At 44.0% G+C, this 26830-nt stretch overlaps 1 protein-coding gene across 7 annotated transcripts in view; it reads left to right on the forward strand.

Moving 5' to 3' along the window:
* The window catches only part of PRKAA1 (protein kinase AMP-activated catalytic subunit alpha 1), a 78534-nt gene that overhangs the window by 31936 nt on the left and 19768 nt on the right, over positions 1-26830 (forward strand). For 2 of the 7 annotated variants that reach the window (XM_033932259.1, XM_033932268.1), the window contains exons 4-7: positions 2941-3085; positions 18824-18911; positions 19052-19276; positions 20239-20728. In XM_033932259.1, the coding sequence (XP_033788150.1) occupies positions 2941-3085; positions 18824-18911; positions 19052-19276; positions 20239-20728 (948 nt within the window). Of the gene's footprint in view, positions 1-2940; positions 3086-16057; positions 16155-18823; positions 18943-19051; positions 19277-20238; positions 20729-26830 lie in introns of those variants that run through there. The other 5 variants (XM_033932278.1, XM_033932287.1, XM_033932308.1 and 2 more) reach the window with 5 other exon arrangements.

A 26830-nucleotide genomic window follows, 5' to 3' on the forward strand; every position in this document is an offset into this window, starting at 1 on the left:
CTGTCGAAGGCTCCCCATGATCTTGCTCCTGCACGTCCTGCACATTCGCGGTCCCCCCCCCCAAAAGCCGGCACAAACAGCGTTGCACTGCGGCCGCCCAAATTGAGCCAGAGGCCCCTCCCTGCCGTAGCCTGCATGTGGGCAGACTCAGCACAGACGCTGCCGATGGCCCCAATCCACACGCTGACCCCCCCATGCACGCTGACCATCTCCCTTCTACCTGCACCTGCAGCTCTCTCCTTTCCATCTGCACCTTCCCCGCGGCCCTCTTCGGCGATTCAGCAGGGGCAGCGATCAAGACAGGCTGCCGACGTTGGGACCTTCCCTCTCTAAGTCCCGCCTATTTTGTTTCAACTTCCTGTTTCCGCATAGGCGAGACTCACAGAGGGAATGCCTGACATCGGCAGCCTGTCTTGATCGCCCAAGGCTGGGAGGAACAGCAGATTTACGCCAACACCACCGGGGCAGGAAATTTAACTGCGTCGATCTCGCCGGCCCTTCGCGGACCGGCAGGAATTTTCTGCGGACCGGTACCGGTCCACGGACTGGCGGTTGAAGAACAGTGCGCTAGTGGGTTTGTGGGCAGACTGCAAAGCTCTGTAGAGGTGTGTCTGGGATCGGGGATGACTGCGTTCATCCGCCAAATGTGTACACGGTGTGTCCTGAGGTGGTGGAGTTGGACTGGTGGTGGAGTTGGACTGATGGGGAAGTCGGAAGACCAGCAGTCCAGTTTACAAGGCTTGTGAGACACAGAATCTCCCTGTATGCTTCTTTTACTGTAACTCACAGCACCACATGGCATAGTGAATACAGGGCTGACAACCTGTCACAGCGATTTTGGGGGTCTTAAAAAAATTGTTTATGGGCAATTTGGGAGTTAACCCTAGTCTCTCCCGCACCCTAAAATCCTAAAATCACCATGTTTGAGGTTTCCTGTGCTTTTCCCGGGCTATTGTCTTTTGAAAATTTTTCCTGCGGTAGCTATCTTGGATTTTTCTGTATTAAATTTAAAGTTTATTTTTTGCCTCTACAAGCTTTGTTTTTGTTAAAAAAAACCATTTAGTTGGACTCCGCGGGGCAGGATACTGCAGATTCATGCTCTTATTTGCAGAGGATGGCTGTTAAAGCGAGCAGCCATGTTCTGAACCGCTACTTGGTCCTTGCATTGATGTGGCAGCCAGGCAGGATGCTGCTTTAGGTTTCTCTGTTTGGGCAGCAGGCTCATCAGTCCCACTCTGACTCTACGGGACTGCTTTGTTACGTCCCATTGTCCAGGAATAGAGTGGAATTGTACAAGAACAGATTAGGTTCTTACCTTTGCTAATCTTTCTTGTAAATCCAAACTCTATTCCTTTACAATTTGGAAAAATTCCTGCTAAACTGGACTCATTTAGAGCACTGGTCTTTGACCTGGGGGCTGCCGCGTGAGCAAACTGCTGGGCACGATGGACCACTGGTCTGAACCAGCAGTGGCAATTCTTATGTTCTTAACCCACCCTAGGAGTTGCTGATTCGCTGATTGTCTGCCTTTGATAAGTACTGGTTAGCCTTTCTAAGAGTACTATCCAAACATGTTATGCACTTTACCTTGGGGGTCCCTAGTTGTTAGTGCAGGCTGCGTCTCCTTATAGCACAGTTGTTTTTAGGTGTTTCGGTTTGCTAACCTGTTTCAAGTGTTACAAAATTTTAATGTTATGAGCAGATTAGACTTTTTTGGAGATTTCCCCCGGACCCCTCTCTTTTGTTTGTCCTCTGCAGGTGTTACTGTCTGCTTTTGCATGAACTGGAGACCAGAGGGCAGTCCTGAGGTAAGAGGGGAGGGTCTGAAAAAATTATTTAAATGAGTCTTCCTACAAGCAGACATGAGATATATAACCCACTTGTCCAGGAACAGAGTGTGGATTTACAAGAAAGAAGATTAGCAAAGGTAAGAACCTAATCTTCTGATACATAATGGATATAATCCTTGCTTTGTGTTTGAATTGTTATGTGTTTTATTAGCCCATTAAAATCTTATATTTGCAGCATACTAATAATCCACTATAATAAAACCCTTAGCGCGCATACGCACTTTAATCTCCGTGATCTGTGGTGGCATGCTGTGCATGTGCAGTGCCTGCCTCAGCTGATTTCCTGCCTTCTGCCCTGATCTCCAATGCCGGCTGACTTCCTGCCTTCTGACTACGCTGCCACTGCCTGGATGCCTCTTCTTACCCTCGGACAAGCAGCGGTAGCAGCCACAGTCGCAGTTTCATCAAGCAGCCGCGGGGCATTTGCTAGGCCGACCCACTTTGATAATGCGAGGCGGGCCAGCGCTAGCGGATATTGGTCAGGGAGAGCAGGGAAGGGGTGCTGATGGACAGGGGGGAGGTCAAAGGAAGGGAGAAGGGCTACTGCTGGACAGGGGGAGCAGGGAAGGGTGCTGCTGGACAGGGGGGAGAGCCAGAAAGAAAGAAAGGTGGACAGGGGGGAAAGAAAGACAGACAGCGGGCAGGGAGAGAAACAGAAAGAAAGAAAGACAGGGGGAGAGAGACAGAAAGAAAGACACACAGAAAGAAAGATAAAGAAAGAAAGAAATGCCTAAGTCTACACATCTATTCTAGCACCCATTAATGTAACGGGCTAAAAAACTAGTGCTAAATAAAAAATTAAAGTAAATAACTCATAAAGCAGCAGTTATTTTTGTGTTCCTCTAAAAAGTGGTATGTGGGCATATTTTTGACTTCTTACTCCAGTATAGTATTATTGTTGGTGCTAAAGTGAGATCTTAGTATTATGTTGCCTTAACTCCTGGTCAAATCTGGCCCATAAATGTAAGGTTGTTGTACAAGTTGTACAAGGTTGTTGTACAAGTGCCCATTTTTAGGCATTGAAATCCAAAGTTGGATTATTTTTAAGTATATTGAATTGAAAGCAAGCTATTCATCTCCTCTTTCTCAGCTGGATGAAAAGGAGAGTCGACGTCTGTTCCAGCAAATTCTTTCTGGTGTAGATTACTGCCATAGGCACATGGTTGTCCATAGAGACCTAAAACCTGAAAATGTGCTGCTTGATGCACACATGAATGCCAAGATTGCTGATTTTGGTAAGTGTTTTCTATTGTAAAATAAAAAACTTGTAAAGCTTTTATATGGGATTCAGCTGGTTTCCAGCAATTGGGTGAATGATTTGATTTGGGGAATGTCATTCAATAATTTTGTTTCAAAAGTCTCTCCTTATGGATTGTGTTTTTAATTTAATTTAAAAAATCTCTATCTTATGTTGACAAGTGCTCAAACATTTATAATCCTTAAAGTGTTTTACCGCTGAAAGCTGTAAGTCATTTACTACTATACTCAAAAAGAAGCCAAGTATTTGGGCCTTGACTCATCATAGGGATAGAAATTTGATGGGTGAACTTTTTTTTCATGTATTTTAAATGAGAATGTTAGAGTGATGTGTGGTGTGGTTAATTTTAATGTTAAGGAAGGCTCAACACTTAGAATTTTGGAAGTTAAGGGGGTTTAGTTTTACCTAGGGCATCTTTTACAAATAGGGATGCTATTTCAGTCCTTGAGTTATAAACAAAGATATGTTTGAATGTTTCACCTTTTTGTGGTATTTTTTGGCCAGTTCTGGTGGCAAGCTAATGAAAAACCAATGGCGTTCTGATGTATTTAGGGAGGGATTCAACAAGGTGTAGTAAAGATTCACTCTTTACTACACCTTGATGCCCCGTGGGATTCGGCAACCTCGCAAGCAGTTCTATTTCAGCAGCCCAGGAGCATCGATCCACACAAAGCTCTTCACTAGGGTCATTTTTACTATCTAGGAGCACGAGACTGCCTCTAGGAGTGCCATTTGTCAGTGGATATTTAAGGTAGCCATTAGGGGTGATGGAGGCCAGGGGGGCTGATTCAAGGAGGGGTTCTGGCAGGAGTGGAGGAATTCATCCTTGCAACTCAGGAGCATCGGGCCACAGCTTTGCATGACTCAATGCTCCCAGACAGTAAAATAACCCCAGCAAAGAGCTGGGCTTATTTTACCGTTGTTTTTGCATATTTTGCATCTTATACTTAGTAACATGCAGCGACATAAATATCGCTGCACTATTTTAGGCCCTGCAGCATTAGGGTTGCTTTAAGTCACGGTAAGGTCCGTCTGATGCTGTTTGATGAATTTCTCTTTAGCATGTATGTGGACATGCATACACAAATGCCTGGGGCTATCAAATTAGTCCTGACATCCCAAAGCTAGTCAGGTTTTCAAAATATCCACAGTAAATACATATGAGAGAGTTCATTAGCTGCATAGTTGGTGAAACTGCCAGCCTTTAAGTGTATATTTGCATATACACCCAGTTATGCTAGCATTCTATAAAGGAAAATAGGTGCTTACTTTTGTTTTGTAGCTTAAGTGCCTACCAGGCACACAAGAGAATTGCCTTCAATTATCTAGGCCCGGATTCTCTAACCGGTGCCAATTTTTAGGCACCCAAGCTCAATATATAAAAAACAAAAACGCTGTTTAAATTACTTTTTTTTAACTGAGTTTCAAGACGCGTACTGGTGCTTAAAAAATTGGTGCTGGAATTGCGCCTCTGTAGGTACTTTAGGCCACCTAACGCCACTGTGGTAGGCGCCAGAAATGTAGGCCTGGAAAACCCTGACCTACATTTCCGGCGCCTACCTTTGCTGGAGCCATGATTCTGTACCAGGCACTGTCACATGATTGACACGCAATCGGCCACTTTTAAGGCGACCGCTGTCAACGGTGCCAGTTACAGTATCCAGGCCTAAGGGAGAAATTCTATAATTAAATGCCTCCTGTTAGGTGCCCCAATGCTGCACAGGAAGCACCTATTCTATAACTTCATCTGATCACTAAGATTCTATTTATAGAACACAAACGTAACTTGCTGTTAATATACTTTATGTTTACGCACCAACAGTTACACCAATCGTACAGTCGGAATAACTTCTAGTGTGCAGATGTGGTATGGGCATGCATAACTAAGTTTTTTAAAGTTATGCATGTAACTGGGTATTCCACACACATATATGGCCCTCACTCTTCTGCACTATAGCACTTACGAGCTGTGCCCTTATAGAATAGCACTTAAGGTGCTTATGTGTGTAAGTGCAACTGTCCTCGCTACCTTCAAACATGCAGTGGTTAAGCCGCTTTTCAAGTATCCCTTGCTGGACCCCATCTGCCCGTCCACCTATCTTCCTGTCTCCCATCTTCTGTTCCTGTCCAAGCTTCTTGAGCATGCTGTTCTCTGTCATTGCCTGGACTTCCTTTCAACTTGACAGATTCTTGATAGTCTACAATCTGGCTTTTGCCCTCGCCAAAGTCTGCAGTGAGTTGTTCATGGCCGATCTAAGGGCCTTTACTCGATCATCATCTTTCTTGACCTGTCTGCTGCCTTTCTGCCGTCATCTGAAACTAAACATGTCCAAGACTGAGCTGCTCCTCTTTCCTCCTAAACCATCTGCTCTTTCTCCTCCATACTCTATCTCTATAAATAATACTGCCATCGGTTTCTGGGTCTCGCTGCGTCTTTGTCAGGTAGAAACTGACGTTTAAGCTACCATGCTGAAGAAAGCCATAGCATGGTGGCTGAAACGTCAGTTTCTACCTGACAAAAATGCAGCAAGACCTGGAAACAATGCCTGCTGTGGAAACCCTGAGAGAACAATACTGTCATCGTTCCAGTCTCCTCTGCTCGCAACCTTGGAGTCGTCTTCGATTCTGACCACTCATTTTCAACGCACATCCAACAAACTGCTAAGGCTTGTCGCTTCTATCTCTACTCAAAAACTGCAAGGGAACTCACTTATCCAAGGTGATACTGTTAAATAACTCTTTCACTAATCACCTTTCTTCTTTATATCAAACACAAATACTTAATTCAACACATAGCTGATGTGGTTAAGTGAACACTCAGACCCACAGCTGAGGTCCCAGTGAAAAAATCACTGAGCAGCTGTTTAGGAGACCATCATAGTTGTTCACAGTCTCCTCCACCATGCAAAGACTGAATAACGTTAAATCAAAAATGAAATAAAGTAAAATAATACATAACATCAACTTAACTTTGAATGGTGTGGGTAATAAGCACAACTGCTTCTATCTCTACAACATCATCAAATTTTGCCCATTCCTCTCTGAGCACATTACCTGGACCTGTGTCCATACTCTTGTAACCTCACGTTTAGATTACTGCAATCTACTTTTAACTAGTCTGCTGCAGTGCCACCGCTACCCCTTGCAATCTGTACAAAACTCTGCTGCACGACTCATCTTCTACCAACCTTGCTACACTCATGTCATCTCTTTCCTTAAATCACTGCACTAGCTCCCTATCTGCCTTTGCATTCAGTTCAAGCTCCTGTTGCTGACCTACAAGTGTGTTCATTCTACTGCCCCTCAGTATCTCTCCTTATATACCTACCAGAGAATTCCGTTCCTCAGATAAGCTGCTCTTAGCTGTACCCTTCTTCTCCACTGCCAGTTCCAGACTTTCTAGCTGCCCCCTATGCCTGGAATAAATTACCCAATTTTGTCTGCCAAGCCCCTTCCCTTGTTTAAAAGCAGACTGAAAACCCACCTTTTTGATTTAGCCTTCAAACCATATCCCTACTCCCCTCTGCCCACCAACCCAGCTAGCAGATTAACCGTTCCCCTGTATCTATGACATCATAAGAACATAAGAATAGCCTTACTGGGTCAGACCATTGGTCCATCAAGTCCAGTAGCTCGTTCTCACGGTGGCCAATCCAGGTCACTGGTACCTATCTTGTCTGTTTAAATTATAAACTCTTTTGAGTAGGGGCTGACTTCTTTGTGACTCTACAGCACCACGTATGTCTGGTAGCGCTATAGAAATAATTAATAGTAGTAGTAGTAAGTTCAAATTTTCTAGCACCTAGTTATAGAATTGTCCTTCACAATTTTTATAAATCTGTGTCCCTGGATTAAGAGGTTAACACTCTGGACTTTAATGATAAGCATATTTTCCAGTACAGTAGGAATATGCTGAACCTTAGGGTACTCTATTCATTCTCACGAGCATACTGCAGAAAGATTTGAACCGCAGCTTTTGAAACCTCCTTCTCCTCCCAGGAGTCTGCTGCTCCCTTCATTTTCTCTTTCTGAAGGTGAGCATGAAGGGTGTCCCCTGATCTGCTCAGCTTTTCTTTTTTCTTTTGCAATGGATTTGCAGTTTTTCACTCTAGTCAGTCTTTCTTGTAGTTGGAGATCCCTTTTGATAAGGGTTTACTCTGCCTGCAGCTGGCAGGTGTATCCTTTGTGAACCTGTTTCATCCAGTCTGTGGAAGATTAGTGGAGCTCAGGGTCAATTCCCCTGGTGTTTGCTTGCCCCTTTGACTTTGGTCAGGGGCTGGAGCACAGGCTGTTTAGGCGCTAATTGCGTTCCTTTGGAATACTCACAGTGCTGGCTGCGTTTTGTCTCTCTCCCCCCTCCCTTCATGAGAGGTCTGGGGGAGGTTGAGGGTCAGTCGGTGGAAGTCTGACTGGCAGCCCGAAGATCCCAGCAAAGTAGTTGAGTGACTGGAAGCAGAGGGCCTTTCCTAGAACAGCTACACCTGAGAGGAGCTGAAGCAGGCTGCAGCACCATTTTCACAGCATATGGTCTGTGAGTAAGGCTGTGGGAAAAATGGGTGGGGGTGGGTGTTTGTCTTCAGAAGCTGTTATAACTGTTTCTCCAGCTAGGGCCTTGGTCCCCTTCTTCTAAAATCCTGTTTGTTGAGGTTTTTGGTCGACCCTGAGATGATTTTAAGCTGTTTTTTAGAACTAAAATTTACCAGTAGCGGCCATCTTGGATTTTCCCACTTTTTTTTTTCTAAGTTTTCAAATTTCTCCAAAACACCTCATTTTGCTTCCAAAGTGCCTGGAGTGGAGTTCTCTGATTCTAATACCCCAAAGGATGGGCGGCGGATGAGTGCCTTTGTACCACATGCCGTGCCGAGTGAAGCGGGGAGGTGGGAACTTTAAGTTTAGCTCCCCACAAAGCCTCTGGGGTATGGCACATGGCTTTTGAGCCTGCTAGGGGAGTGAAAATTTCCCCAGGAGCTCAAGAACAATGGCATAGCATACCAAATTGGCACAGAGGCTCTGCAGCCAAAGAAGAGGCATCTCCTCCCTTCTAAAAGGGAAGGAGAGTTGCCTACTAAGGCCTTTGCCCTAGAGTTCATTAATCTGCTCTGGTGGACGTATGCGCATAGCCAAAGTATGCAATTTAGGTCTGCTGAAGAGTGACCCTCGGCGCACACCTCTAAGAATCCTCAGAGCACTTCTATGGAGTGAAGCTCCTCCCAGACTCTGTCAGTCAGACACGGATTTTGGGGATAAAAGTTAAGTCTTGATCCCCTTACAGGCCTCCTTGATTGGAGATTCAGCCTCTTATGTTGAGGATCAGGATGGAGTCCCAGCCACAAACCCAGGAGAGGATCCCTTCATACTGCAGCTGTTCGTCTTCAGCCCTGCTAGACATTATTATGGTGTCTTTTCATGAGCTCAAGATTGATCCGCCTCAGCCCCAGTCTTCTCTTTTGAGTGGGGTCTGATGACAGCCCACATCCTACCCAGACATGAAACTCCTGGTTACAGAGCTGTCAAAAGAGCGAAAGCCATGACTAGTCTGTATCCAATGGATCAAGTGTTCCAGCAGATGTTTGCTATGCTAAAGGTAGCCTTCTGTTAGCACAGGTGACTAAATTCACATCCTTACTCAGTGAGGGAGGAGTCATGCTGAAGGATACTCAGGACCACATAGTGGATATGATCTTCGGGAGGCAGATTGAGGCCCAGGCCCTAGAAGTTGGCTCATCTCAGAGAATCTATCAAGGTTCTAGATAGAAGCCAGAAAATCCAAAATGTAGGTTCCTGAACCACCATGACAGTCAAGAATCCACAATGAACTTAGACAACAGAACTCATTATTAACATTCCGTAAATCGGTAAAGACCCTCCTCTTCAACTAAAGATCTCCTCTGTCTTCTCCCCCCCTTAGGCCCCACCCTCCACTCTCCTATCACCTTCCCGAACTTCCAATATGACCCTCTCTTCTCTATCCACTAACAAATTGTACCCAAACGCTTATAACTTTCCTTAAACTAAACTACTGTATTTCCCCCCTCTCTCTTTCTGCATACTCTCCCTGTATTTAATTCTCTCCAAAAACTATAAATCCAATCCCTAAACCTGTTGTACTACTTATATGTCTAGTTACTCCCCACTGTGTATGTTCATTTGTAAACCGTTCTGAGCTATTGGGAGGACGGGATAAAAATCTAAATAAATAAATAAATGAAGTCAGGCCTCCAGCCACCCTTCAGAAAATTGGAGGTCAGTTCTTGGACTTTCTGGAAGCCTGAAAAGCATAATGACACATCTTTGGGTCTTGGATATTGTCAGAGGAGGTTACAAGATAGTTTGCATAACCTCTGACTGGTTTGTGGATTCTATGGCGGGCCGAATGGATCAGATGGTCCAAATCTGGGCAATGTTAAACAGATTTCTATGGATATTTAAGCAATAGAACCAGTTCCAGATGAACACATGTGGTCAGGCAGATATGCAAATTATTTTGTTCGTTCCCAGGAAAGATTTAGATGAAAAGACCCATTCTAGATCTCAAACATGTTAATGCGACCCCGAGGGTTCTGTGTTTCCAGATGGAGATGAGACCTGTCATTTGCAGTGGTCCAGCTGGGAGAGTTTCTGGATGCTCTGGATTTGAATGAGGCTTATCTCTGCAGGGCGGAACACTAATAAATGCTTCATCCTTATGTAGATGACTGGCTCGTCAGAGTCCCCCTCTCGAGAAGAGGGAGAAAGAGCAGTGGCTGAAGTTGTGCAAACTTTAAAGAGTCTGGACTGGATTGTAAACTTTAGAAAGAACCAATCAGTCCTCACTCAGTCTTTGGAATACCTGGGAGTTCTCTTCAACATGGTAGAAGACCAAGTTTTTCTAATTGTGGCATGCAGACAGAAGCTTTGGGGGCAAATTACGAACCTTCTGTCTCAGTCAGCACCTACAACATTGTACTACCTACAGGTTCTGGGCTCAATGTCGGCTGCCAAAGAAGTGGTGCTGTCTCAGTGGTGCTATATCAGGATGTGCTTTCTCATTGGTCTCCCCAGAGAGACTCCCTACAGGTCCCTTTACCCTTGATGGAGGCAGCCTGCATGAGCTTGTGTCTCCACCTGCAATCCCTAGCAAAAGGGATTCTACTTCAGATTGATTCCTGGGTCACACTGACAATGGATGCCAGCCTGTTTGGCTGGGGGGGGGCACTGCAGTGGTTGCCTGGTGCAAGGGAAATGGACACTATCCCAGTGGAAGTTGTCAATTAAACAGGCTAGAGATAAGAGCGGTCTGCCTGGCGCTGGCTCTGAAACCTACAGATTGTATGTTTACATTGGTCCCCACCTAGACTTGTAGATAGGCGGGCTACAAATAATTTTAAATAAAATAAAAAATAAATAAGAGTATTCTCTGACAATGCCATAGCAGTGGCCTATGTAAATCGGCAGGAAGTCATTGGAAGCATGTTGCTCCAACTACGGCAAAACTACTGTTCGCCTGGGCAGAAAAGCACCTACTGGCCATTATGGTGGCACATTTATTTGGATTGTATAGTGTGCAAGCGGACAACCTCAGCAGACAGATATTGGATTCGGGAAAGTGGTCGTTAGCCCTTTGGTTGTTCCAACTTTTGATCTGATTGCAATGACATGCAGCAAGAAAGCACCTTGGTTTTTCCAACCGAAGATACGAGACTGGAAGTGCAAGGCTGGATGCAATCATGGCTGAAGTCCAGACTGTGTTTCCTCCATGGCCACTGATAAACCAAGTGGTCTGTTGCATAGCATCTCACCCAAAGGAGGTTGATCCGCGTGGTCTCATATTTGCCCAAGCATCCTTGATATGCAGATCTAGTATACCTACAAGTGTATGAATGTCTCCGGGTCTGTGTTGTATCTGGACTTGCTCACAGAAGGGCTGATTGCTCTGTAAGATCTGGGTCATTTTGATCTTACAGCATGGCTCTTGAGCGTGCAGCGCTAGCCAAGAAAGGATATTCAGAGGTGGTCATTACCACCCTACTGAAGGCCAAGAAACCATCCACTCTTTTGGCATATGCCAAGGCATGGGATACTTTTCAGTGCTGGTGCAATAAAGGGAATCTGGAGCCCAACAAAGTCCCAGTATCATCGGTACTGGCCTTCCTTCAAGAGGACCTGGACAAGGGATTAACAGTAGTTAAGTAGCTTAAGGTGCAGATGGCAGGCCTGGCTTGCTTTAGTGGCCAAGAGAAATGAGTCTCCCTGGCTGCTCACCCAGACATTATTAAATTCTTCAAAGGAGTCCTGAGGCTCAGGCCGCCAATCTGAGATCCTTTCCCTTCCTGGAATCTCAACATTGTGTTAGTGTCTGCAGAGGGCACTATATGAGACTTTGGAGGAACCTTCTGTTATGGATCTTACGATCAAAGCAGTGTTCCTAGTTGCAATTACCTCAGCTAAAAGAGTCTTAGAATTGCAATCTTTGTCATGCAGGGAACCATTTCTGAGGATCACAGAAACAGGAGTGATCTTGCATACAGTACCTTACTTTTTGCCAAAGGTTGTTTCAGTATTCACATTAACCAGGAAGTTAGGTTACCAGCCTTTCAACCAGCGGGTTCTAAGAAGAAAGACAAGGCTTTAAAGATGCTGGTGTCCACAGAGTTCTGTTGCGTTACCTGGAAGTGACTAAGTTTTGTCTTATCTGACCATCTCTTTGTTTTAACCAAAGAGTCAACCTGAGGCACACCAGCCTCCCAAGGCCACTAGTTTCTGGTAAATTCGAACATTGATTTCCTCCACCTACATTGTCTGCAGCAAACAACCACCGGTGTCGTTGAAAGCACATTCAACCAGAGGAGTGGTCACCTCTTGGGCAGAATCGAGGATGATACCTCCGGAGGAGATAAGTAGTTCTACGACTTGGTCTTCATTACACATTTTTGCAGAACAGTGCAAAACAGAAATGTCTTCCCTGATAATTCTCTTTTTTTTTTTTTTGACTAAAGGAAAGAAATTTATCAGGAAGATATTTTCTCCATCCTTAGCATCTAGCTACATTTTTCTGCACTAGTGGGATGTACCGAAGTAGATCTGCTAGATGTGGGAAGGTACGAACCCCCCCCCCCCACCCAAATGACAGCTCTGCCAAAATCCGAGCAGACTCTGGCAACTATGTCCAGCCTGTAATACTTAGCAAAAGATTGGAGTAACGACCACAACTCTCAGGAGACACCATCTGGAAATCTGCCCAGAAAGTACCCAAGCATTTGTAGAATGGGCCTTTAGCCCCTGAGATACAAGACAATTCTTGTAGATGTAGGCAATCTCAATAGTTGCCTTGATCCACCATGCAATGGAGGCCTTAAAGGCCACATGACCCCTCTTAAGGGCCATGAAAGAGAGCAAAATAGGTGACCAGAGAGACACAAATCATTCGTCTACTTGAGGTGCCGGAGGAGGGTCCTCCATATGTCCAACTTGTGAAGCCTCCTGTTCACTGAAGCAGAACCCTCCTCTATAAAGGAATGGTCAGGTCCTCTGGAGTGTCCTCTGTAGGCAGAAGAACATCAAGTATCTTTTTGCTTCAGCTCAGGGAGACAGAGGGGCTCACCTCCACCATATCCTTCACCAGCTTCTCCAAGTCTTCATCACTGAGCAAGCATCCCTTAAAGGGTAGCTGATACAAGAGCTGCTTAGAGGCCACATTTGTGACCCAGTGGCAGCGCCACAGTCAATGCTGTCCCATCACTAAAGCAGGTGACAGACCAGGTCATAGAAGACATCTGCTAAAAAAGGCCATCCCAGACTTCAGGTGAACAGCATCAGAGGACTCGAGCAACTGCTGCTACAGTGCAGTACAGCCCTGGCTATATAACCACCATAAATAGCAGCCCAAAATGCTTAAGGCCCCTACTCAAAAGACCAGTCATAATTTCTGCTCCAGCCTCTGAAAGGCCAAACCCCTCTGGCACAGTGGTTGCCTTAAAGACTGTAGTAGCCAGTGTCCACTTTAGGGAACACCCAATACTTCTCAACTTCCTCGGAAGCGAAAGTGTAGAAGTGATCAAGTTTCCTAGCTTTCCTGAGGGGGCCGTCTGGAGTCTCACACTCCACCATCATCATACAAATAAGGGCCTTATGGAGATTACAGCAGCAGGTATCATCAGAGGAGTCTATGATTGGAGGCTTGAGCACCTTGTCATTGAGACAGTTCCTTATGATGAAAGAGCCAGATCACAAGGGACTGCTCCTCCTCCACCACCCAAGGTTAAGACTCCTCCAAATCAAAATTCAAATCAGTCTGGTCCTCCATCACCACTTTCAAGGAGAACAGGCCTTTTCAAATGTCCAGATCTCTGTGGTCTCTGTGTCCAGATCTCTGAACTTGAAGCAGTGCCCTTGCTGGTCCCCTTGGGGCCACACCACTAAGAGGGGAGTCAGCATCTACCTGCAGGGTTTGTTTAACCATCTGGATTAAGCTTTGGAGCCAAAAGTCCCCAGGTGTCTCATAGGCAGACCAAGAAGGGTAAGAAATGAAGACCTTTCTAAGTCCTGATGGGGACCAAGTTGTCAGCCTGTGAGAAAATGGCTTCCGTTTCCACTGACAATATAGGGACCACAGGTCCCGATGCTTCAGCTGGGGAAGAATGGAAGATTAGGTTTTTACCTTCAATAATCTTTTTTTCTGTTAGTCGCTGTACGATTACATATACTAGGTGTTCAATCCCTTCCTACAGTTGTAGAAATCCAAACACTTTTCTGAGCACATGCTCCTCCCCCTTAAGAGTGAGTGCCGGGTAGGATTAATTCATCGAGGGCCCCTAGGCACACAAGTACATTGGGCCCCCTGCCCTGCCCCACCCCACCATGCACCCAGGTAGAAACAGGAAACTGCGTCAGAGGGAAGCTTTTGGGCAAGCAGCACCGCTTGCACAATTACAGTTCCCGTTGCCTTTCTTAACCACGTTGCTTGCTTGTCTTACTTTCCGTCGACGGGGAAGGGGTCGCGTTGCCGATCGGGGGGGGGGGCCCGCGTTGCCGATCGATGCTGGAGGGGCCCATCGCCATTTGGAAAAACAATGTTGATGCCCTCCTTCATCGGGCCCCCCTGACCATTTCGGGCCCTAGGCACGTGCCTACTTGGCCTATTGGTTAATCCTGCCCTGAGTGAGAACTAGAGCCATCTGCAGTTGAGTCCCAAAGCCAAGCAACATACATGAACAAATCTATGACAAGGAGGGTACAGGGGAAGATCCCCAGCAATCTAAACAATTTCTGAACTGGTCTACTCTGCAAAATATGAAACAAGTAATAAACAGGCACAAAGGCAACCCAGAAAAACATTGAGAAACAATGTAGAACTAACCTGCTGTGTGCAACGAGCACACACATGAGACAGCCTTCAGTAATGCATACTCACAGAAGTGGAAAACTCCCCATAGGAACCATCAAAGAAAAGAGAATTATCAAGGAAGACATTAAGTTTAGGGGGAAAATGAAGTAAACAAAAACAGAGTTGTTGAAATTTTCTGCATTACCAGTTCCTGTGACATTGTTTTATCCTGGAATATGTGGGTTAGTGAGTACCACTCTGTGGTCTTAAGCACACTTGATTATTTAAGCTGCATTGGTTGATGGAGCATGGTGATTTATAAAGGAACCATTTGCTACTTGGGCAGATGCATACTGGATTGTTCCAGGGAGCATCTCCAGTTTCTACAAAGAGGTCACTAGTAGAATTCAGTTTTCTCTACTTCCACTTGCTGGTAGGAAGGAATAACACCCACGTGTGCAGAACAGTGTAGCTGACTAAAGGAAAGAAAATTTTCAGGTAGGATGTAATTTTTCCGGGTTCCTCCCACATCACCCATTTAGAACTTTTGGGTTGCTGGACTCTTGAGCTGAAGTAGCTGACTTGGAAGGCTTAAATTTAGTTTATCTTAGATTCCATCATGTGGTGGTGCTTTGTATATCATAAATATCTGCTTAAGAGTAATGTCTTTGGTCAGCTGTAGCAATCTTCTTCCCATATGGGTGATGTAGTCTTCCATAGTTTGGAGTGCAAAAGAGGCACCTTCTATCTGTAATGGATTGAAGACCTTAGAAAGTCTGTCTGGTTATTTGTTTCATTGTCATTCCAATTAATTTGACAGTACAGTGACAAAATGCACCATTTCCAACTGGGTAGCAGCCAGAATCTCTTGTTCTAGGATAGGGTTGACTTCCTCCACTTAATCTGGGTGTTAAATTCACCACTCAATTTCAATAAAGATTCTGAGCCATTTGCAATCAAGAAATTGGCACAATACACAGAGAATTATATCAGTCAACAAAATATGTATGAAACTTCATACTATATTGAAAAAAGAAAGGCCTTTAGATTTTTACAAAATAGAGTACAGGAAGGCACATTCTCAAATACTGGGGGATGCCACATTTTGGCAGGTTGAAATATGAGTTATCCAAAATGCCCTTAAAGCAAATATGCTTAATTGGATAACTCAAACAAAGCAAGGTTGATAAATGTGATTTACTTCTTGAAACTGGATAAGAAATATCATGTGTAAGATAATAGAGACATAAAACTCCATAAGATCTTGTAAAAACAAGTAATTTTAAACTTGGTGGTGTAACTATCAAATTGCTAAATTGATTCAAAAATTAATTTAGCCACTGTTTTCTGTAACAGATTACAAAGTAGAATCAAGCAGAAATTTTCTGCATTTAATGAATTACAATAATCAAGTTGAGGTAAAATATTAGCCTGAACCAAAACTCTTTAACATGCTTTGGATTGAATAATGATCATATAGTTCAAAACTGACACAATCCTGAAAAATCCCTTTTAACTAACTAAGCTTTTTTACTTGAGTTTTCAAGTACTCCTAATACCCTGAGAGATGATTGTATAGAAAGAGTAATATTCAAAGGAACAGTAACCAGAGCATTACTAAACCATAACTTTTTTTTTTTCTTCTAGAAGAACATGTTAGGACCCTCCATGTTAGAAGAACGATGTTGCTACTTACCAGTCTAAAGGCTACCTGCTTTGGGAGATTACAGGACTGCAGTGTAGAGTTCAGTTGACAAATTCACATCACTATACTGTAGGGATGCTGGGCTTTTAAAGGGCATGGAACCCCATTGTCTTGTCTTGGGACCATTTTTATTACTTTTGTATGTGTGTGTGTGTTAATTTTTTTCTATTTTTCCTTTTGGCTGAAGAGAACTTTGAAACACACTTTTATTTACTTTTTAACTGTTTTGGTATGATGTAAACTGCCATTTAGGAGTATATCAAAGTTTAATAAAGATAAAGATTTTTCTCCAGTTGCCAACTAATCTGTTGAACACAACCTTGAGCTAGTGAGTCCCAATTGTGTAGAAGGTAAACTGTTCTTCAAAGAAAGCAAAGTTGCTTACCTGTAATGAATGTTTTTTGAAGACAAACATTTAAACCAGTGTGTCTCAAACTATGTGCCATGGCACAGTGGTATGCCCCGAAGAGATTCTGGGTGTGTGCCATGAGAGATTCCAGAATTTTACTTTATTTTTAAAAATTCCCTTCATAAGTATACACTAGAATAGATGACATGCATGTTGCATAAGCAATAGTCTGTCAATATTATGAGCGTCTGTGTACGCAAAATCGCCCAGACAAGCATCATTCTTTGATTTTTGGTGGCTGTTGTAGAATCCGGCCCTTAAAGCCACCCATACAGCTAGTAGAAGTGCTTATGCCTGAATGCAGGATATGCTGTATGTAACTTATAACACACTATAGATAAAATAGTAAATGAATGACAGCTAAAGACCTGCACAGGTCCATCCAATCTGCCCAACATGACAAAATAAATTACATACTTCAGGCTCCGTCTCTGGTACAATTCAAATCTATGCAAGTAATTTTTTTATGTACCGTATTTGCCGGCGTATAAGACGACTTTTCAGTACCTTAAAATCCTCCCCAAAGTCGGGGGTCGTCTTATACGCCGGGTACTGTTTAGAGAGCTGCACGGGGACGCCCCCTAGGGTCACGGGGATCCCGTGGGGACGCCCCCTAGGGTCGCGGGGATCCCATGGGGACGCCTCCGAGGGTCGTGGGGCTCCTGCGGGGCTGGATGCTCAGTCTTCTGGATGTACGCGGCTCTTCTTCTCCCTACCTTCTCTGCCTGCAGCACAGAGCCGAACGGAAGTCTTCCCGACGTCAGCGCTGACGTCGGGAAGACTTCCGTTCGGCTCTGTGCTGCAGGCAGGGCAGATAAGGAGAAGGAGAATAGCCTCACGGTTCGAGTGGCTACCAAGGGAGAGGGGCGGCCGCCCCGCCCCGGTTGCAGCACAGCCGGCCAGGTTCCCTTACTTTTGTGGCACTTCCCCGACCGACCGATAACAGCCCGGGTCCGACAATCCTCCCTGCCCTGTAGCCGCGAATCTAAATTACCTTCTTACAGCAGCTGTAAGAAGGTAATTTAGATTCGCGGTTAAGGGCAAGGAGGTTTGTCGGACCGGGGCTGTTGTCGGTCGGTCGGGGAAGTGCCACAAAAGTAAGGGGACCTGGCCGGCTGTGCTGCACCTGGGGCGGTAGAGAAGGTGTGCGGAAGAAGGGGTAGTCAGAAGGTAATTTAGATTCGCGGTTAAGGGCAGGGAGGTTTGTCGGACCCGGGCTGTTATCGGTCGGTCGGGGAAGTGCCACAAAAGTAAGGGGACCTGGCCGGCTGTGCTGCACCCGGGGCGGTAGAGAAGGTGTGCGGAAGAAGGGGTTTATACGGCGAGTATATAACAAAACTCTATATTTTAACTAAAAGTTGGGGGGTCGTCTTATACGCCCAGTCGTCTTATACGCCGGCAAATACGGTAGTAATTGTCCTAACTTGAGCAACAAAACAATCAAGGCTTTGTTACCATATGTATCTTCATATCTTTGCGAACTTGGAGTTTCAGCTCTGACAGAAATTAAATTGAAAAAAAGAGAACTGTATATGGTGGATTATGAAATGCATGTTTGCTTGTCAACTACTGAGCCACATTTTGAGTTAATTTACACTCTAAAACAAGCACATCCATCGCTTTCATTAGCAATCCTGTCTAGTTTCACCATTGTTACAATTACTTATACATAGCTTAAAGAACTTTAAATAAATATCTCTCAAATTTAATTTTTTGCTGGTTTTGCAGTTTTATCATTTCAATTATAATGTACCGCAAAAAAAACCATTTGCTCCATTTAGTGTGCCAGAGCTAAAAAAGTTTGAGAGACACTGATTTAAACATAAATCTCACAAACCACTTCCATCAGTGGGTGTTTTTCCATTGTTAGCATTGCTTATCAGGAGCTAAAAGCAGCTCAGCTTGGCAAGTCAACCAATGATCATTGAAGACTTGAGTCTTTACAAGAGAACTTTGTAAATATGTTCTATGCCATCACATCCTGTCTACTGAGAACACCTACTGCTCTGAATGCTCCTATTTACATTCCACTTGTAATTGTAAAAATGATTTAAACTTCCCAAGCAGTTATTGGTACACCAATTTGAACTATCACATAGCTACAAAGTAAGTTTGTGTTCAGTTTATATTAATCCATGATTGGTTGAGCATTTCTCTGTCTCTGCCACATTGAAAGAATCTTAATACATGTTTTATTTTGTCTTAGTTTAGTGATTTAAAATCACATCTTTATCTTTGATGTATTTTCTGTTTTTAGTCATACAGGTGCTTGGAAACACCCTTCTTTTGTTTTGAACAGGTCTTTCAAATATGATGTCAGATGGAGAGTTTTTAAGAACAAGTTGTGGGTCTCCTAATTATGCAGCACCAGAAGTCATTTCGGGAAGGTAGTGTTTTGTAAGCAGTATTCATGACAAGGTATCTTCAACTGGGAACCTTGTACAGCTTTTTAAAATTACATTTCAGTTTGTTGGTTTCTATGCTGTTAACAAATAGTATTATCTTTTCCAAACATCATCTTTTCTAGGCTGTATGCAGGTCCAGAAGTAGATATCTGGAGTAGTGGTGTGATACTGTATGCTTTACTGTGTGGCACTCTTCCATTTGATGATGATCATGTGCCAACCCTTTTTAAGAAGATATGTGATGGTATCTTCTATACTCCTCAGTACCTGAATCCTTCTGTAATTAGCCTACTAAAACACATGCTGTTGGTGGATCCTATGAAGAGAGCTACTATTAAAGACATTAGGTAAAAAGTTCAAGAATTTAGACCTGAAAATATTGAAGAAGTGTGATGGTGCAATTTGTGTTCAAAATATATTTATTCTTGGAGCTACCATTCAAATCTCGTTAGTTTTTCAGTAACTTTTCCAAACAGTGATTGTTTTATCCCACACATGATGGTTGAGGCTATGAATTGGGCAAGCCAAGGTTTAAATCCCACTTTTTTTACTGACAATGTCTGTGGCCTTTAGGCAGGTTGCTTCACTCTCCATTTTTTTCAGGTACAGCTTAGATTATAAGCCCATCTGGGCAGGGAACTCTTATGTACTGAGTGTAACTTGCTTTGCGCTTCAATTTGGAAAACATGAGTTATAAATCTAAAATCCAAAATCTGGTAGACTATCAGCAAAGATGGTACAAACTGTAATTAACAGAATGGCAATTGTAAGAATAAAAGTGGGGAGGTTGGGCAAAATTGGGGGGAGGAGTTCAGTGCGTCAGCACAGATATTTGCATGCACACCTACCTACTCAGACTTAAAGGACCAAAGATGAAAGACAAAATAAAACAAATTGGGGATGAACACTTCCTTCCACATATGCAAGCTTGTATGGCTGACAGCTAGAGTACACACTTAGCTATAGATAGACATGTGAGCAAATTGTTATACCTATTAACAATTGCATACTTCATAGTAATGTTGCTGTCTTGAAAATAAAATTTTACTGTTAAAGTGCTTGGTTTTTCCTGGCAGTTATAAATGGAGCTAGTTTTATATAGGAAGAAAGAAACTAGTGCATTTCTGTCTGTCTATCAGATATGAAGGAAACCAGATATTGTGGCTTCTGTAGTGGAAGATGTTCAGTTTTATCACTGTACATCAAAGCAATGTAGCAGTTGTTTGAAGATAAGTTTCTAATTTCCCTTAAATTAATAAAATGTTAATAGCTTTGTTCTAACTTGGTATATGTATTTGTTTTTATTTAGGGAGCATGAATGGTTTAAACAGGACCTTCCAAAGTACCTGTTTCCTGAGGATCCAGCATATAGTACAAACATGATAGATGATGAGGCCTTAAAGGAGGTGTGTGAGAAGTTTGAATGTGCAGAAGAGGAAGTTTTAAGCAGTCTATACAGTAGAAATCACCAGGACCCTTTGGTTGTTGCTTATCACCTTATTATTGATAATCGAAGAATAATGAATGAAGCCAAAGACTTTTATTTGGCTACAAGTCCACCAGATTCCTTTATAGATGATCCCCATATATCTCGCCCCCATCCTGAGAGAGTGCCATTCTTAGTAGCTGAAGCACCACGACAGCGTCATACTCTTGATGAGCTGAACCCACAAAAATCTAAACACCAGCAAGGTGTAAGAAGGGCCAAGTGGCATTTGGGAATCAGGAGTCAGAGCCGACCAAATGATATCATGGCTGAAGTATGCAGAGCTATGAAACAACTGGATTATGAGTGGAAGGTAAGAACGAGCATCACTCTGAAATTATTTTACATTCATAAAATGTAAACATTTATGTAGTGTTTCATTTTTAGTCTTTAGGTGGTTCTCCACATGTGATGCACCTCTAAACACATCAAATTGGCATCCTGATTCTTTGCTTGATGCTGTAAAATGCAGTTGTTTTTAATTAAAATAGCAGAATATAAGATTACTGATTTTATTATTATTATTATTCTCTTCATAAAGGTGGTTAATGAATCCCAATAAATAATGTTCTTGGGTACACCAAGTAGCTAGAGGCTCAGTCTCTATTGTAGTAATTTTGTTGGAAGGACGATTGTTTATTATACTGCCACCCCTCATCTTCTAGCTGTTGAGTCTTCTGAATGAGGGTGCAGTAGGAATGACTTGCACATGTACACCTTTTGTTTCCCTTTGGCTTATGTGCTATTTGAAGACTGATTCTTCTGACTCACATGACTTCTTGTTCCACTTACAAGCAGACCACTACCTTTTTCACACTGCTGCTGTAACTCAATTGGACAATAAAGTTGTAAGCATGTTCAGGAAGGTGTTGTCTATCTATCCCTCTGAACCCTTGGCTAGATGTATACTTCATTCTGCTTTTGGCATCTCTCTCCCTGTCTGGCAGAAGGAGAGAGTGCATTAGGATTTTTTTGGCGGTAAAGCTCAATATATTGAGGGTAAAAGGCATCACACATTTTTAACCACAAAACCAGAGGGAGTGAAGCCCCAGTGAGAGGTAGGGAAAAAGGAGGGGGAGAAGGCTGAGTGCTTGACTTAGTTTCATGCTTGTTTAGCTTCCTTTTAGTGATGGAGTTTTTTTTGTGTGTATGTGTGTTCTCATCTATTTTCAAAGTTGTAGTTGGGGCCCTAAATATATCTTAATATCCTCATTTATACTTTAGATGCAATACTTGATGCACACGTGATAGATCTTTCTTGTGTATTATGCCTCATTGATAGAACCAGTTTTCATTGCATATTCATAAATTCTTGTACAATCCCACTCTATTCCGTCAACGCTGGGTTGTCACCGAGGTGTGTCGGAGCCAGGGGCTGGCTACAGGCAGCACGAACCTCAGATTTTTAGAGACGTGCAGGTTTAGATCTGCGAGGTCCGTCAGGTCCGCGTTTTACACCTTCCCTGAACTTTGTTTATTCCACTCAATCTGTAATATCTTTTAATCATTGTAAACCGCATAGAACTTCACGGTCCTGCGGCATATATAAACTGTTGTTATTATTATTCTTTTCCTATGATCGCCAGACAAGCTTGTAAGGAGCCTCAATTACACAATGTTTTGAGCCCTTCCCCTCTTACATCAGGAGTGCCCCCCAATAATCCAGTTTCTTTCCTACAAACCTGATAGTAGGAGCTTGTGTCTTCTGCTCATGTTTGCTTTTCTTTAAATTCAGTCTTTTTGTTCATGAATTCTGCCCTTGTGCTTTAGAGGTTCCCTGTGGGGACAACTCTGGCTGTGGGAGATCGCAGGCTTTGCATAAAGCATATTTCCAGGGGATTGGCTGTCTGGCAGTGCACCCTCTGGACATCCTGCACGTCAGTCAGGGCTCAGGGACCGTTCCCTTGGGAGCTGGCTCACCCCAAGTTCGTCTGCTAGTGGGTTTGAGCACTGGCTGTGTGGCTCCGAGGAGGGGTTCCCAGGACTGGGGCCAACTGCGTTTCTCTGCCAAGTCATGTGAGAGGTGCGTCTGAGGGTGGTGGAGGTCCCCAGTTGTGGGTATTAGTGGGTGGGAGGGGTGGCAGTCAGAAGACCAGCAGTCTAGTTTGCATTCTTGTAGAGACAAAGGATCTTCCTGTAAGCTGTTTCAGCTTCCATTGCAGCAATAGTCACTGTGCCATGTGGAGCTGTGTAAGGGGCTGACAGCCTGAATCAGCAATTTTATGGGTTTGGGATGACTGGCTGATAGGGCGCTGTCAGATTCTGAGGGACATCGAGACGTTCGCCAAGTTGTCCAACTGCTTCAGCGCCCGAGCTGGGTGATCAACTTCTGAAAGAGTCATCTCAAGCCGTCACAGGACTTGGAATACCTGGGGGTTCGTTCCCACCAATTAATCAGGAATTTTCTGGCCACTCTATTCTTGACTGCCTGGCAGAATCTTCAGGTCCTGGGGTCCATGGTGGTGACGAATGATGTGGTACCTTGGGCCAGGGCACATTTGCGACCACTGCAAGACACTCTGATTTTGCACTAAAGTTCACAACTTTGCTAGACAGCGGTGGCTCGGAGCAGTCTAGCCTGGTGGCTGCGTCCTCTTTCTCTGTCCAAGGGTCTCCCCCTCTGGATTTTTGAGTGGGTGATCTTGACGACAGATGCTAGCCTCAGGGGCTGGGATGCTATTTGCAAGGGCGTTCCAGTTCAGGGTCAGTGAGCCCTCTCTGAGCAGAAGTGGTCGTTCAATCACCTGGAGCTTTCACTTCGAGTGTCGTCTGGCATCAAACTGTCCGCGTCTTCTTGGACAACACCAAGGTGGTGGCCTACACCTGTTGCCAAGGGGGCACCAAAAGCACCTCCCTGAGTGTGGAGGCCCTGCTTCTCTCCTGGTGGGCATAGAAATACCTCGTGGTGCTTTCAGCTGCGCACATAGCCGGGATGGACAATGTCCAGTCGTCACTCGACTCTAATGAGCAGTCTGTCCCACAGACTTTGTTTGACTACATAGTAGAATGCTGGGGTCATACCACATTCGACAACATGGCATTGGTGGCCAATGAGAAAACAGATCAGTTCTTCAGCTGCTGTCACAAGGCTGGCAGGGAAGGTCTGGATGCCTTGGTTCGGTCCTGGCCACCTGAGGATCCCACCTATGTCTTCCCTCTGTGGCCTATGAAAGGCCATCTGTTGAGGGGACTAGCAGCCCATGAGGGTCAAGTAATCTCGTCATGCCCGACTAGCTAAGGAGCCCATGGAGCACTGACTTGGTTCAGCTGCAGCTGATTCAAGGACTTGGGCTCTTTTGTCGCCATCTACTTCTCACGCAGGGCCCAATTGCGCTTCTGGATCTAGACAGCTTTGGTCTTCCGGCCTGGTTATTGGGTGCGTGGCCTTCAAGCTATTCCTCAACCGTGTTTGCCATTCTTCCCAGAGTGAAAAGAGGTCATGGTATGTCCAGAAACACGACGATCCATCTATTCTGTTGGAACACTGGATACTGGAGTTCCTTCAGTCTGTCATGATGAAGGACCTGGCTGGGACTTCTCTCAGTGTTCAGATTGCTGGTCTCTCTTGTCTAGGCCCTACATCTCTGAGGGTGTCTTTAATTTCTTATCCCGATGTTTTCCGTTTTCTTAGGGATGCGCTGAGGCATTGCACCCCCCCCCCTAATGTGGCCGCCCTGTCCGTCTTGGTATCTCAACCTGGTCCTCTGATATTTGGCTTATCCACCTTATAAACCTCTGGAACAAGCATCTTTGATGGATCTCATAGTCCAAACTGTTTTACCTTTGCCCACAGGGTTTCTGAGCTTCAGGCTCTTTCCTGATGGGATCCTTTTCATAGTATTGTGGATTCCAGCTTGTTTCTACACACTGTTCCCTCCTTTCTTCTGAAAGTGGTCTCCGCCTTCCACATTAACCATGAGGTCCGGTTTCCTACCTTTACGTCGTTCGGTTAGAGAGTGCAGGACTGGGTGTTGCAGTCCCTAGTTCTGTGCAGGATCTTGTTGTGGTACCTGGTGGTCATGGATGAATTTCGTGTCTCTGACACTTTCCAGATGGATCCATATGGCTATTTCCTCTGCTTATATAGCAGCCGGTATTAAGCCTCCCCCCTTTCGTTGAGGGCTCATTCTACAAGAGGCATCTCTTTTTCTTGGGCAGAGTCATCGGCGTTCTCTTTGGAGATTTTCAGGGCTGCTACCTGGCCCTCTTTGTATACTTTCACCAATTTTTACAGGATCGCTCTGGCAACCAGGCAGGATACAGCTTTTGGTGCCTCAGGTTGGCAGCAGGCTCATCAGTCATACCCTAACTCTACAGGGCTGCTCCGTTATGTCCCACTTGTCCAGGAATAGAGTAGGATTGTTCAAAAACAAAAGATTAGGTTTTTACCTTAGCAAATCTTTTTTCAAGTAAATCTACACTCTATTCCTGGAACCTGCCCTGGGGAACTGCTGATTCGCCAATTGCCTGTGGGCCATTCTTATACGTTTAGCGTGTTGCTTTGGGGGGTCTCTAGTTCTGGTGCCCTCTTCCATTAGTGCAGGCTGTGTCTCCTTTATGCACAGTTTCTTTCAGATTTTAAGCTGTTTAATGACCTGTTTTCATTTTTGTGATTGTTATGATATTGCATGTTATGAACAGATTGAACATATTTGTCAGGGAATATCCTTGCATCTGTTTCTTTTGCCTTTATCCTCTATAGGTGTCACTCTCTGCTTTGTCATGAACTGGATTCCTGTGGGGCAGTCCTAAGGTAAGAGGGGAGGGGATCAAAATTTTGTATAATTGAGGCTCCCTACAAGCTGCCTGACGACCATAGGAAAATAACCCACTTGTCCAGGAATAGAGTGTAGATTTACAAGAAAGAAGATTAGCAAAGGTAAGAACCTAATCTTTCATTGTAGCATTTTTTTATTTTTATTTTTTTTCATTGCAGCTAAAAGCATGGCACTTGACCCAGGCCTGTGGTCCACAATGAGTTGATATTATTGTCGAAAACTATTAAATTTAAAAAAAAATTGTATTGTGACTGTATTATGAAATGTTTATAAACTATTATATATAGTTCTTTGGCCTAAAACAATCATAAATATGACATGTAATGTTTTATTAAAACAAATCAAACTTGATACCTACCAAATGTACCATCACAGATTTTGAAGTGAAACTTTATACACATGAGATTCCAATTCTGCAAATACTGGCCAGATTTGGGTACTAAAAAATTTGTGTTAAGTGCGATTTTATAAATGGCGCTCAAGTTGGACGCCATTTATAGAAATGCCAATTAGTGCTAATACTTGTTAGCACCCAATTTTTGCTGCTAATTGGCTCATTAAGCAATTTGTTTATATAATTGGGTGCACACCCAAATTTGCATGTGTAGTTTTGAGCATTATATATCGATGCATGCAAAGCAGCTCATTTTACAAGGAGAGTAATGGAGTCTGCGTGAAGCATGGAACAATAACAGTTTGAGCTGGTATTATTTTTCCTCTACAGGAGCATTGGGCTACTAATACACAGCCTAATACTCCAAGGGAGCCTCTTATGGAACTAGAGATGGATGACTTGCACACACACTTCCCACCCCCCCACACACTCCTGATGTCTAGTACTTCTTTTTTTGTGTGGGGAGCAAGAGTGTTACATAGTCACTATCTTGTCCCTTATCAGTGCCCAGGCACAAAGTGGCACCAAATATCCTTGGCACAGTAGTCTTGCAGTACCGTATCTAGGAGGATTTTACAATTATTTTGAACCTGGCTGCTAGTAGAGCGAGAGTGACATGATTGTTCCTACCCTTCCAGCAGCAATCAGGGACAGGGAAGTACCTGGTAAATGGAAGAGGAAAGTATGCTTCTGGCCACTGTTTACTGTGCAAGTGAATAAGCCGTGGAAGTGATTTCAATGGTAAATTGGGCTGCTTAGTATCTATTAGGGATAGTTACTAAAAAGGTTTAAAAAAATCCCTACAAAGAAGAAAGTAAGGAAACATGATGGATTGATATATATGCAGTTGAGGAGGATAATGCATACGGGAAGGTTGTGGACTTTATAGTACTGTGTATATATACTGTTATCCCAGGACAAGCAGGCAGCATATTCTCATGTGGGGTGACGGCATCCATGGAGCCCCACTTAGCCACTTTAAGAACTTAAGTTTGCGTACTGCCCGCACCGTGCAGGCGCGAATGCCTTCCCGTCCGACACAGGCTCCGCAGTTCTTAGTTTTCCGCGGAGCTAAGGAGTCGTGTTTCTTTGAACATTGTTCAGTTTTTTTGCCATTGTCTTCCTGCTCATGCGTTTTTTTTCTTAATTTTTGTTTATTTCTTTTTAAAAATTTTTTCCTCGGGGGCTCCTGCCGCCGAGACCTTCATTTTTTTTTCCTCAGACATTGCTTTGGCTGACATGG

The sequence above is a fragment of the Geotrypetes seraphini genome, chromosome 1 (genome assembly GCF_902459505.1).
Source record: "Geotrypetes seraphini chromosome 1, aGeoSer1.1, whole genome shotgun sequence".
Taxonomy (NCBI): domain Eukaryota; kingdom Metazoa; phylum Chordata; class Amphibia; order Gymnophiona; family Dermophiidae; genus Geotrypetes; species Geotrypetes seraphini.